The following is a 13,350-nucleotide window of genomic DNA, read 5'->3' as shown; positions in this document are numbered from 1 at the left end:
GCAATGAAGACTGAATTGCGGACTTTCTGTTGGGACCCACGACGGCTATCTTTGCCTTCGTCTCCTGCCCAAACTTTTTTTTAGACTAACAATTGGCCTCTTCCTTTACCATGTGAGAAATCAATGGGCCACTCAAATCTGTCGCCACTTTAAAGCTCCATAACTTGTGATTGGATTGAACATGGCAATGAGGAATGAGCTTTTAAGGTTAGTCGATTCCATTTATTACTTACCGCGGGGAGATAAACTAGTGTCACAGGGCCGTTCGGGCACTCCTGGCAGCTTGAACTACATTGAGCCGTTACATGTATTTTTTTTCATTTTTTTTAAAACACGACCATGGCCTGTATCATAAATGTCAGGTTTGAATCAAAGAATAAACTCTTGAGAACAGGTTTCATTCAAAAAATATAAATTAATCACCCATGAGCCGAATATCTGCTTCTTAAGTTTCCGTCATTAAATCTACTGGCTGGCTCCTCTGTGGCTCGTACTATTGCAACGGTAAAGCCAAACTCACTCTGATAATCAGTTCCGCCAATTTAACTAGTTTATCGTACTTGACGCTCATATGTTTTTCAGGCAAGTAATAAATGCTAAAACAAGGCCACGGTAGTGCTTAAAAATGAAAAAATACTTGTAACAGGTCAAGCTAGTCCAAGCATCCTAAGAGTGCTTAACCGGCCCTGTGACAATATTTCATCTCTCTGCGGAAAAAAGAAATCACCTAACCTTTCAAGATCATATCTCATTGGCGAAGCTAGACCTCTTTGTGATAATGATATTTCCGCTCCCCAAAAGCCACAAGGGATACTACAGTACAATTTGAAACAAGAAAAAATATCTTGTTTTTGACAAAATTTTGAGTTATTGTACTTTCAATGAAAATATTGAAATTGTCTGGTTTATGTTGTAAAAAGTTTAGAGTTTTAAGAATAGGTAATTATGAATAAAATAAAAGATGTGTAGTCTGGTCTCAAATACCAGTATCTTACTGCCTGTTTCTATTTTTGCATCGATCAAAGAGCTGTGACAAAAAGAACATTCGGCCTGGCTCTGCTGATGTCCACTCCTCTAGTTATAGGTCTCTTTGGATTGGTTCGTCAAAGGTGAAAATGGTAATTCTAGGGAAAATAGTAAGTTTTATTGCTCAATTTGAAGTGACGCTGAAAAGGAAACTTCCGAGATTTCTGACCTTGTAAAGGAAGAGGCCAATTGTATATTGTATAACTTCATTTTCAGCGCGTCTTCAAATAGGACATGTTCACGAGGGTCGTTGTTTACCCCTTTGCACTTGAATGCCCCCTTTTGTCTTACGTAGGGATGTGTCAATTACAATAGTGTCAAAATAAGCAGAGCTATTGAACAAAAAGAACAAAGGAGAGTACTAGAAACGGTAAAAAGATACAACTTTACACTTGCTTTGAAGTTCAATTGTTGGTTGAAAAAGTGGTGTTATTTTGACGTTTGACACATCCCTACTTACTCAAAAGATGGTCTTTGGGCGCAAAGGGGTACAAAAATCCAAACAAACTGATCCAGTGATCCTATTCTATTACAAAAGTGTCAAAATAAGCGGAGCTGTTACGCAAAAAAACAAAGAATAGTGCTAGAAACGATAAATCTTTAAGCTAACTTTGACACAGAAGTTAAATTGTTGGTTGAAAAAGCGATGTCATTTTTGCGTTTAACATATCCCTACAGATTCGAAAAATAGCGCTTGGGTGCAAAAGGGTACAAAGAACAAAAAAAACTGATCTTTTGAGCCTATCCTATTAAAACTGTATATTCGTCCAAGGATTCTGTGAAAGAAAATAAGGCTGGAGCCGTCATTTTTGATATTAAGCTTTCAGAGAGTATAACTTACTTCCCTAAAATTATTATTTTCACCTTTGACGAAACAACGACGAGTTATGGAGCTTCAATTTGGAGTCAGATTTAAATGGCTAACCCTTTAAAAAATACTTTACACTACTGCATGATTACAAAATACTTTATTTCTTACTTAAAGTGTGTCATCCGGCCAAAGATAAAAAACTTTAAAGCATGCTAGGTTATTAAATAAACTCTTAGTGCTGTGTGTGCTTTGAACAAAAGCAGCTTGCGTCATGGCAAACACTTGAGCCTAAGTTGTGGATCAACTGTGTCATGACAGGGATAGCTGAGCTAACGGGTAGCCGTCCCTGGTCATGATTACAAGTAAGTATACCCAGGTACTCCACGGCATAGCATAGGAATTGAAATAAGTCTTTCTTTCAGCAGATACTTTGACCATGTGCTGAAAAAGTGAAGTATTTGGAGCACTTTGTTTCTGAAAGCTGAAGAGACATAAGTTTGATTGGTTGTGTTGATAATCACTCCATTTACGAAAAAATGTCATTCAAAAACAAAATTTTGCATGTTTGGGACAGCCCTATTTCTTACATTCTGTTGATAGCCAAATTGTGGCTTGTCCAGAAGGCTCTGATTAGTTTTTGCATTGCCGTCCACCTTCTCAAAGAATGTGACAAGTCCCCGACACTTTGGCTCCAGCAAATGTCTTTAAATGCCATGATTACTAGTGCTGGGGCGAGTCCGGACTCGAGGCTGAGTGCACTCGAGGCTTTTAGCCGAATTTGGAGAAAATAACCGGAGTATTTTCGCAAGGACTCGAGTACGGACTCATCCAAAAAATGTTTTTTTTTTTCGTCAGAAACGGGCTCTACCCCATCATGAATTGGTCGTGTAAGAAACCAGCCCTTGAAAGATGATTGCATTAGCCTTGTTTAGCTCAGTAAAACAAGATGAGTCTTTTTCTTTGACTTGAGTCCGCTGTCGGATGGAAGGTTTCTTTTTACTTTTATTTTATGTCAAGAATCAACGACTTCTCAAACAACTAATTGGTAACTAATACTAAAATTGCAAAAAATACTAGCTAAAGTTAGCACGCAAAAGAAAACCTCTCTTTTCCAAATCAGGGAAAGGAAAAGCCATTTATTAGTTCTACGAGTACATACAGCTCCCGATGTCCTTATACGCGCTGCAAACAGTGGTAGAATTGAAGCCCACAGAAATTGGATTCTAATATTTTTTGAGGAAACTGTGGCAATTGACATCAAGCATGGAATATTATGCTTTACATTTCAAATGCATAATATTTGGCTTTGCCCAATCAAACTCGAGGTTAAATCCCAGAATACTTTACTTCGCTCTGAGGTGTAAACCATTATTTTTCCGTACCTCGAGGAAGCTGGGGCACTTTTCAGCATTGAATTTATGCTTTGGTCTAATTGGTTTTTGTGGGTTAGAACGAACCCACCCAAAAATTATGAAATAATTTCCAAACCCTCAAATCAACTTCAGGTGTCATCTTTGTCTTTGTCTTTGTAATTTGTTTAGTATTATCAAACTCGCGTACTGGCCCACGCAAAAGTAGGATACAAAAACAAATTGATGTAGGCATTTAAAAGTTTGCTTGCGATTTATTACTTTTACGAACGATATATGAATATGTCACCTTCAAACAAACTTGTTCCTTTTTGATTCACTGATTTTAAGAAATGTCAAGATTTTATGAGATAGTTTAAAATAAATATGAATCACGTCCTTACTACTGACAATTCCTATAAACGGAAAATATTTTGTATTAACATTTGTCTAGATTTCACGTTCCGGAAACCTGCACTGTCTCCAACAATTACAAAAAATCGCAATCTATTCTTTAACACAAGGTTAAGCAATATCTAGTGGACAAAGAGTGGGCCCTAAGTAGCACCAACGAGTTCCAGAAGATCGCAAATATACATCAACATATGTATGTCAACACTGTTTGCGATGACATAAAATGATCACAATAAGCAAACCTCAAAAGATGCAGCGAATGCACATATCCCGCACAATGTTCAGACACGACAATATTCTTTACAAAATGTTCAAAAAGTGTTATTGCAGAAGCGACAGCTCTTGGTCGAATTTTATCGATTCCATTCTCAAAATCTTCGAATTTAAAACTATGCATAAGCCATAATCTATTGATTTCGTTGAAGGACACGAATTGAGGTTTTCTTTCGAAAAAAATGTGTCCTATTTGGATGACCGAGGCTCGGTCAGGCCCTTAAGCAGTACCGTGAGGATAGTGGTTTTCAGGCCAGCCAAGAATGATGCCTCGTGTCCACATTGCATGAGATGTGTCTACTTCCACTGCATATTGGTTCACATTGAATAACCAGGCGACCTGCGTTATTGTTGGCGTCACAATGGTGGAAGGCGTGACGATTACGTACATGGAAGGTAACGTCGTCCGTCCACGGAGCGCTTCCACAACCCCCCTCGTGTATGGATGGGAATTTCGGGTGGGCCTAGGTGTTGCCTGATATTTGGGAGCGATTACCAAAAGGACTGCCCGCTGAAGGTACGTACCACCACTCAAACGAGATGTGTATAAAAGCCATTGGAGAGTTGGAGAAGGCGCCACAGTCACAAATTACCTTTAGTTGTAACACCAGACGGAGATACACTAAGTGATTCAACATGAACCCCATGGTAAGTCCCTTGACCTAAGTTGAAGGTCAACAGCCTCATATCAAAGTCCAGTTAATCAAACGGCAAAACACTCCTGATTATTTGTAAATGGAAGCTTAATTCCTAACCTCCACCCGCAGATCGTCTTGAGCACCGTGTTTGCCGCCTCGGCTTATGCTGCACCCACTTACAACCAAGCCGGTTTAGTGGCTCACCCCGCTGCCGTGCCCGTTTCCGTGCCCGCCCCTTACAAGACCTCCGAGGTCCGAGGTGCCCCCGTGACCACCATCCACCAAGGTGCTCCCGTCGTGTCCAAGCAGGTTCACCTCGGCGAATCCACCTACGTCAGCGGGTACTCTGCTGAGATCATCAAGCCTCCCACCCCCGTGCTCCCCATTGCCGTGCCCACTGCCTTGAAGGGAACCACCCAAGTGAACGCTCCCTTGGTCAAGTCCATCACCGAGACTCATGTGGTCAACGAGCCCGCACCTTATGAGACCCGCGTCGAGGTCCCTTATGATGCTCCCGTCATCCGTGAGCAAATCAAGGAGGTGCCCGTCCCCTACCATGTGGCCAAGCCCTATGCCGTCCATGTGCCCACCCCCGTTCGCGGTGAGCCCATCGTGAATGTGCAGCAAACTGCCCCCGTGGTTCAACGCCACCACACCAACCTCGTGGCTCAGCCCGCTGTGGCCTACGCCGGTCACGCTTACCAGGGTGCCTACGCTCAAGGCTATGCTGGTGCCGGTCTCGTCAACTTGAACCAAGGTGCCTACGCTCTGGCTTATGGTGGTGAGCCCATCGCCGCCAAAACGCACTAAATGGACCTCCCTACCACCCCGGCTTGTTTCTAAAAAAAGTGCTTACAACTAAAGAGAATTGTTGACTGTGTCGCAGAAGGAGCCTCTCGGTCTCAAGACAGCCATGTTTTGAGACTCTGATGGCCTTCTCTTGTGGTTCGAGTTGACATTACTTTCAATTTTCAAATCTCAAACAGGAGAAGGTTTCTTGACAATACCATCCTTAAATAAGATCCTTCAGCCGTCCTTTAACAAAACAAACAAACAAAATGTGCAATTGTTTCTTAGCGAGCAATGCCGTAAAGTCACGCAAAAACAGTACATACACACACACTGCTATCAATCCATCCTAACTTTCGTTCGAAACGAAGGGCATTACTTTCTGAATGATTTTAGAGGAAAAGTAAATGAAAAATTCAAACTTTTTGTTTTAAGTTAAGGACCTTATTGCAATTGATGTCAACTAGAATACACAAGATAATTTTTGATACCTCCATATCTGGTTTTATGTGTTGTGAATGTGAATGAGATTTTTACTACTTCCATACCTTCATATGCTGATGATAATGTGTAAACTTTTCATAAAACACAAAACCCGCAAAAACAAAATAAAACCAAGAAAAAATACTAAGACCACAACCTTATTTCAAATGTCCTGAAGACAGGCTGCAATTTCAAAAAATGGATCTAATGGTTGGTTGCCTCCCATAATTTGGAAATGTCAAGTGCATAACACGACCACAGCCTATGCAATCCATGTCTTCAGATGTAGCTATACGTGTACAGTACTAACCACAAGCAACGTCAGGGCAACGGCAATCCATCAGGCATCATCATCAGTTAGTCGATAAGTTAGTTCCCGGGAATGCACGCAGGCCAGGCAGGTTAATACCAATTCTATTGGTCAGGTGATGTAACCATGCAAAAACCTGAAGTCCTTGAGATTTTGTCTGTCTCTGAAGAACGGTTCTTCATGAAGAAAGAATATCAACTGGATTTCTTGTCGTCGAATCGAAAACGATTGTTCTCACAGACTCACAGATAAATTAAGCAAAATAATTGAGTTCGCGCACTGTGCAATGATTTTTAGCTTTACGAAAATAAGTAGGCAAGGAATTGGCACGAGTTTCAATATAATTGGGAAAAGAATCTTAAGTTAACACTCAAGTGTGATTTGTTTATCTTTCATGAAAACACCGAAGCATCTAAAAGTAAGTAGCAATGTTTACTTTACTGTATTTGCTAGTAGAGCGTTACAATAATTCAATAAGAAATTCATGAAAACATTAGCTATAGTAAATTAAATTGTCCCATTTGTTGAGCCATTGATCTAGGATAAGCTTTATTTCTTTTAAAGGCTTAATAGAAGGCCCAAATGAAACTCTTTGCCATCCAATGGTTCTCTTCTGGCGCGTGAAACGAGTTTGAGCATGTTGTCCGTTCGCTTATTTCAGTCTCGCATTCGAGCTAACTTTTGGGTGGGTCAATTGAGACTGCTTTTTCGACCGATCCAAAGTAGTGATCCCCATAGGAGCCATAGACTAGACCAGAGAGACCTTTAATTAGAGGAATGGACATCAACGTAGCTAGGCCGATTTTTCTTTTTGTCACAGCTCTTTGACCGAGTCATGAATGGAAACAGGCAGTAAGTTAGTGGCATTTGAGACCAACCTGCACATCTTTTATTTTATTCATAATTACCTATTCTTAAAACTTTTACCACATAAACCAGAAATTTTCCATTTTTTCATTCAAAATAAGATAACTCAACATTTTATCATAAAAACACGATTTTTTCTTTTCAATCACTTTTTCATAATTTATGGTAGTATCGCTTGTGACTTTTGAGGAGGTGAGGTATTGTTAACACAAAGTGGCCTAGCTTCGCCAATTGCCATGTCCAATCCTCCTGTTAAAGGCATCCATGGCTAGACTAACGAAAGCCTGCGGTCATTTCAAGTGTGCGAGAACAGGGGGCTTATGCAGTTACCGGAAATGATTTCCCGGAAGCTTTGTGACTTAATGCCTTGAATTTTACTTATCTTATCACATTTTAGATTTATATATTATGTGATCGACCAACGAATTCCAGTAGAGTTGACAAACCAAGCTAGTCCTTGAATGTAGGGTTGATCATATTACTTCAAGAATTGTCCAAGTCTGGCTTGAAAGATGCAACCGAATCAACAATATGAATCTGTGAGGGATGCTAATTAAACAACGAAGGAGCCCGAGAAAGAAGAGAGGCCGACTTCAGTGTTTGAACTAGTGTAGATTCTTGAGGGCTTGAAGGTGCTCTCTAAACGCACATTAAGCTATGTATACTTTTAAGCATTTTTTTCTATGTATTTGCTATTAAGCTTCTACGGTTACTAGCAATGACCCTAAACCTTGGGTTGGGACAAAGCTCAAAAATGCTCTTGAAAACGTACAGTTCTCTGAACACTGTACAGTCCCAATCTTTCTTCACATCCAGAGATTGCAGGATTACCCCGATTGTGCAGGCAAAACCAAGTTGACCCATTCGAAATGAAAAGCATGCAGTGACATATATCTTCATGAGCTCAACTTCAATTTTAGTTGAGTCTTTCGAAGTGTGGAGGAGGTGTGGCTTATTGTTGCACTTCTCCAAGTGATCAATGAAGAGGACATTCTTGTCATTGATATTAACTAGCATTCTAATTGAGAATAAACCATTAGCTTAAGATACAATGGGGATTATGGCAAGTTGGGTAAAGTGTGAGACAAAATTCAACCAAGTCAAACTTGACTGTAATGGTGGCTCCGCACTCCTTTCCTTGTTCAATATGGAAATGTTTCTTGCTTAAAAAATAAAACGAAATTTGCAATAATTATGCATTTATGTGAGCCAAAATATGGTGCTAGCTGCGGGTCATTCTTCTGATAATTTTTGTCAACAGGTCCGGCCTGACGCTTAACTCTGTCCTCAAATAGTGTTAGCCTGTATTAAACGCAACCTCGAATCCTAATACCCTATTCTCGTATAGTGCGTTAGAGGATAGTCCTGCTCCTCACCTCAGTCATGAGAAAAAACCTCGTCCCCCCCTGCCGTTGCCTCATCAACTGGTTGAATTCAGCATCTCCCCCAAAAATTGTCTTTCACAATAATGTAAAGAGCTTTGTGTTTGATCTGGTTTGTAATTGTCAGAATAAGGCCTGGAGACCCGGAAGCGTAAGCGGCTGAAATCTTCCAAAAAGTGTGACAACCATGATGCTGACCATTACCCCCAGTTTCATAGTTTTAGGCGCTGTGCCATCAACGGGCGAGTTAACGTCTCCAATTTGATATCCCCCTGGTTTTGCCCTTCCTCCCTTAACTACATCAAAGTGGGTGAAAACAACCATCCTCTGGATAAGAAAACTTCCGGCCGACCAAATGCACTTCTCTGGTGTAGACTATGAGAGTGGTGTAAGACTGCCTCTGGGAGATAACGGTTCCCGCCTGAGCAAAGGGAGTGTGGCTCCTCAGTTCTCTTAGCTTGGCTGTCTTGGATTAAGCTATATGGCCCCGGGTGGACCGGGACAAGACCGGGACAACTGTACAGTGCGTCACCCGCGCCACCATATGGTCAAGGAGATGGCTGCTTGAGTCAAACGGGTATGGAGGGCGTTAGATCCCGCGTTTGCCAAGAGGGGTTACTCCGTCTGCCTTGGATGCCTGGTGAGGTGTGTTGCGGCTAAGAGCGTCCATATTGAAAGTCAATGATTTTTTGTGTAGCAAGGTCAGATTTGAAAATGCAATTTAATCACTCCCTTATTGTGGGAGTTGATAACCCTTTAAAGTTACGCCCACTCTCCGTGTCAAGCATTTGATCGGACTTGGTAGATGGAAGAACACGTAAAGGTAGGTATATAAACTTGCACAGACCTGAGCACTAGACTTTTTTCGGGAAATAGAAACCAAAAACACGAAGAAAAGGAACATTTTTCGATTTTTCCAAATATTACCGATAAATGGATCATAGTAAGTGAAAGCAAAGTGTGTTTGGGAACTGGGGATCGGCGGTTTGAGACGCGCCCGCCGGGCCAGCGAAGCCAGCCATTAACAATGACCTTATTCTATTTCCAATGGGCAGTGCCATGTCCATATCAGTTTAGTTCTCCAGCTTCGGGCGTGGTTAGCGTCTAAAAGTCTCCATGAGAAAGATTGGGGAAGAGAATAAAACCGGGGAACTCTCACATCTAAGAAGTAAACCACTGCACCACGTCTTCTCTCATACAAGGGTGACATTCAAAGGCAAGATTCGAACTGTTTAGCCCGTGAAAAAACAAACCAAAACCAAAAAAAAAAAAGAACCCTGCCCTCTGCCGAACTATGTCGCCCTCTATCGGGTACATTAAACCACTCAACTATGATAGATCCCTAACTTGAAAGCGTATATATTATGGGTTCTTTCTGAGTATGCTATGTATGCTTGACCAGTGAAATATACTGCTAGGAAACATGAATTTTATTTGGTTTGTAAAGGGAATGGGGCTCGGAGAGCAAAACCATTCATATGTCAGTTTTTCTTCGTCTAAATCCTTTTTTTTTATTTCTAAATATTAACCTTTAGTTTGACATTTACTCATTATTTACCCAGTAAATCCGTAATGTGTAAGGGCAATTTTTCGGGGTTTTCGGTTTTTAGGTGCAGGCAGATTTTCGAAAAAATCTTTTTTTTTGCGAAAACAGAAGTCTCATAAGTACGTAGGTGCTATATACAATTGTATTACGAAAAGTCTTTCTGACTTTGCTGATAATTTTGCATGATTATCTGCATGAACACTTTAAAAAGATGTAAAATGGTCAGAGGAAAGAAAAAAATGAGAGTGTGATATACATGACTAGAATTTGATCACCATACATTATAAAAGTGAAGAAAGGAAGGACAGACAGAACATATAAAGTTGGGTAGAGGTAGATAAACAAGTCTCTTTCTTTTGTGAGCCTAAAAACGTGAAGCATATTCAAGGTGTGGCTGAACAATTAACTTGTATAAACTCAGCATTGTGACACTTTGTAACACCTTGATATGATGAATTTGATAATTCATTGCCAATATTGTTAAGGTATGTATATCTTATATATAACTTGGTTTAAGAGATTATTCATTAAAAGGTTCCATGCACCATTAACCTTTAATGTCCAGATGATCAGTAGTCTGTGCACCATATACCCTTCAGAATCATACGGAAATCAAAGGATGCTCTGCATCTCGAAAATTGAAAGTCATGTTTACTGTTCCTTAGATTAGAGAAGCAGAAGGGAACTCCCATCCATGAAACTTGATTAACTGCCTCATTAATTCAAAACGAATTCAAGCACAAGTAAAGGAAAGAAAACCTTCTCATAATCTTCAATTCATGATAAAGCTTGGACCATTCCCTCGATTTGCTTCGGCTCACTTCCCCCCAAGAAGCGATCAAATTTTGTTCTATCCCAACGATGTAACCGTTGTTATGTAATAGAAGGAAAACCACGTCACCCCTCTATCCATCTATCGCTCTGGAAAAAGACAACCTGCGTACCACGAACCTCCGGTACATGTCTGTCTCACCTTTGCCCTGGATAACAAAGACATTCTCTTGGTCGGACGGATCTTGGGAGTGAGTGGTCGCTATACGAAGTCACTCCTCACCCTCTTTGGTTGTTACTTATACTGTGCACCTTGGCTACCTTTACAACACAACCATTACCTTGACGTACATGATGTAATCGAGAGGGAAAGAAGTACTGACGATGTCAAGGAAAAATTATCAACCACTTACCGTACAGCAACTGGCCCAATGGATATTCTTCATCGTACATGAATCCTGGAATGCAGATCTTAAACTCCTCATAGTTTTCACTACTCATTCAACTTGATTAAAGGCGAATCCCTTTGACAAATTTGAGCCTTTGTGCCTGATCTAAAACTCGTTTGAGTAAAACGAAAGTGCCAAAATCTATGGATTTGCCCCAACAAAAAGCATGATGTGGAATAGTAGATCCTAGCGGATCGTATTCAACATTACGAGAGACAAAACTCCACCATTTTTTGAATTTTTCTTGTCCAAGAGCAAAGAATGAAGATGAAGAATGAAAATTCGAGTTGCAATTGTCTAACTATTCAAATTATATTGCAATACAGGGAACAATTCAAACATATTAGCATTAGCAAACATGTTAGTTTGAAGAGTAACTAAGTTGCATACCGAGGAGGTACAAAAGTAATAAAAGAAATATGCGTTCCAAAAACATTTGTAGTACTATCTCATTGATACCATTGAAAGTTTTGATGTTAGGCAAGAAATTCCTTCAACCTTAACGCTTGGTTGATTTGCAACGTTGACAAAACCTGCCTTTATTAGACCTAAAACTATCAGATTCTTATATCATCTACAATCTCTAGGATACAGAGCAACTAAATTTCTTTACTGATTAAAAAAGGTCGCAAAAATAACTTGCTTTGACGTTGAGCAGCATATCCAGAGATTTGAATGCGAGTAATTGTCCGAAATTGTTCAGGTGGAAATTCGGTAATATTGTAAGGAAAACTAGTTCCTATACCCATCTGGATTTTACCTTCAATGACAAAACAAGTCATTCTTTTGACCTTTCTTGATGTAGCACTGAAATTAAAGGAAAAGACCTTGAAGGAGTGAGTTCACCTTGAACACTTTGTTATAGAGCTTGTTTAACGCTTTTTGCCATAGATTGATTCACCTTTTAAACTTTCCCACCTGGCTCGAAAAAATGTTAAAAAACAATAAGAAATGACGTATGAAAAAAGGGAAACGGATAAACTTAGATTATACGTTTATTGTTGGCAATTTCGGCGCTCTCCTCGGCTTCTTGTTATTCTATGAGCTCCTTAAAGGACAATAAATCGTGCCTTCCGTTACCAAATGATCATTCAATTCATTTTTATTCATCAGCATAAATAAAAATTACTTTTAGCCCTTGAAGAGCTGCTTTTGACTTTGTTTTTGTTGTTTTTGAGCTCCTCATTTGTCCGTTAACTTTTCGAAATCTTAGGAAGTGTCGTGTGAAAATATGCCATGTACTTTATTTTGGTTTCTAACTAGATCTCTGTACTGAAAATTCGACTTGCCACCCTAAAAAATGTGTCTTTACTAGACCTCGGAAAAAGAGTGAAAAAAAATTGACATTTTTTTGAAAAAGGTAGCAAAATCAGTCATAAAAAGTGAAAAAAACGGTAAAATTTGCTTAAAAAAAACTTGTAAATGAATTGTAGGGTTTGTTCAAAACATGCTCAAAAGATGATATATTTTCTTATTTGCTGGAAAAAAATGAAAGCAATAACGCAAATGCATGTTTTTGTAAAATAAAAATTAGGTGTCGTGAGATCTTTTTTTCAATAAGGTCAGTTTGTTTTTGATGTGGAGTGATTAATTTTTAATCTCAACGAACGGATTCCACATATTTATAACCATATTTGAAGTTTATTTTCTGCTTTTTCGAGTTTTTCTTCAAGCGAGCATGACAAAAGCCAAAAAGATAAGAAAAAGGATTTTTTCCCCCAAAAACAATGTTTTGGGCAATTTGTCCGAAATGTGGCCGAAAAAGGCAAACCTAGGTTTTAGGTTTTCAATTTATTTTCCTAGGTCTAGTCATTACTGTAACACAACCTTTGCTTAGAAGACCCAATAGGGGATGTTAGCCTGCTAGATGGTCCTCGAAATGTAAACAAAAGCTAGTTTTGTGTAAAGACGTTTAATATTGATGCTTGATAAAGAAAGATCAGGAAGGGTCAGCTGATTCTACTTCTCTCTGATTAGACAATTCTTCTCTTATTCTTATTTTCATAATCATCTAAGGGACTTCAAAAGCCAAGAAAACAATTAAACAGTTTCAAAATTGTTTCAATCGGCAACTTTAGTGATAACTATTTTCCTCGATTTTTTGCCACTTTTTAATTTGATATACCATATTCATAACCATATTTTCCATTTAAATCCACGTAGAAGATTGTCCCCAATTCCCAGCAAATGAACTCTTAACGAAATTTTCTTTGCCTCTCAGAATAAACCTTCTTCAGAACAA

The 13,350-nt window shown here is 39.4% G+C and overlaps 1 protein-coding gene across 1 annotated transcript; it reads left to right on the top strand.

Annotated features, from left to right (window-relative positions):
• Positions 1-4,384: 4,384 nt before the first annotated feature.
• On the top strand, positions 4,385-5,796 carry LOC131883471 (uncharacterized). Its single transcript, XM_059230956.1, has 2 exons — positions 4,385-4,521; positions 4,641-5,796. Exons 1-2 carry the CDS (start codon positions 4,510-4,512, stop codon positions 5,319-5,321), a joined length of 693 nt encoding a protein of 230 aa, XP_059086939.1. The 5' UTR covers positions 4,385-4,509; the 3' UTR covers positions 5,322-5,796.
• The last annotated feature ends 7,554 nt before the right edge of the window (positions 5,797-13,350 follow it).

This window comes from Tigriopus californicus, chromosome 1, assembly GCF_007210705.1.
Source record: "Tigriopus californicus strain San Diego chromosome 1, Tcal_SD_v2.1, whole genome shotgun sequence".
NCBI classification, from domain to species: Eukaryota; Metazoa; Arthropoda; class Copepoda; order Harpacticoida; family Harpacticidae; genus Tigriopus; species Tigriopus californicus.
This window is presented reverse-complemented; position numbering and strand designations above follow the sequence as displayed.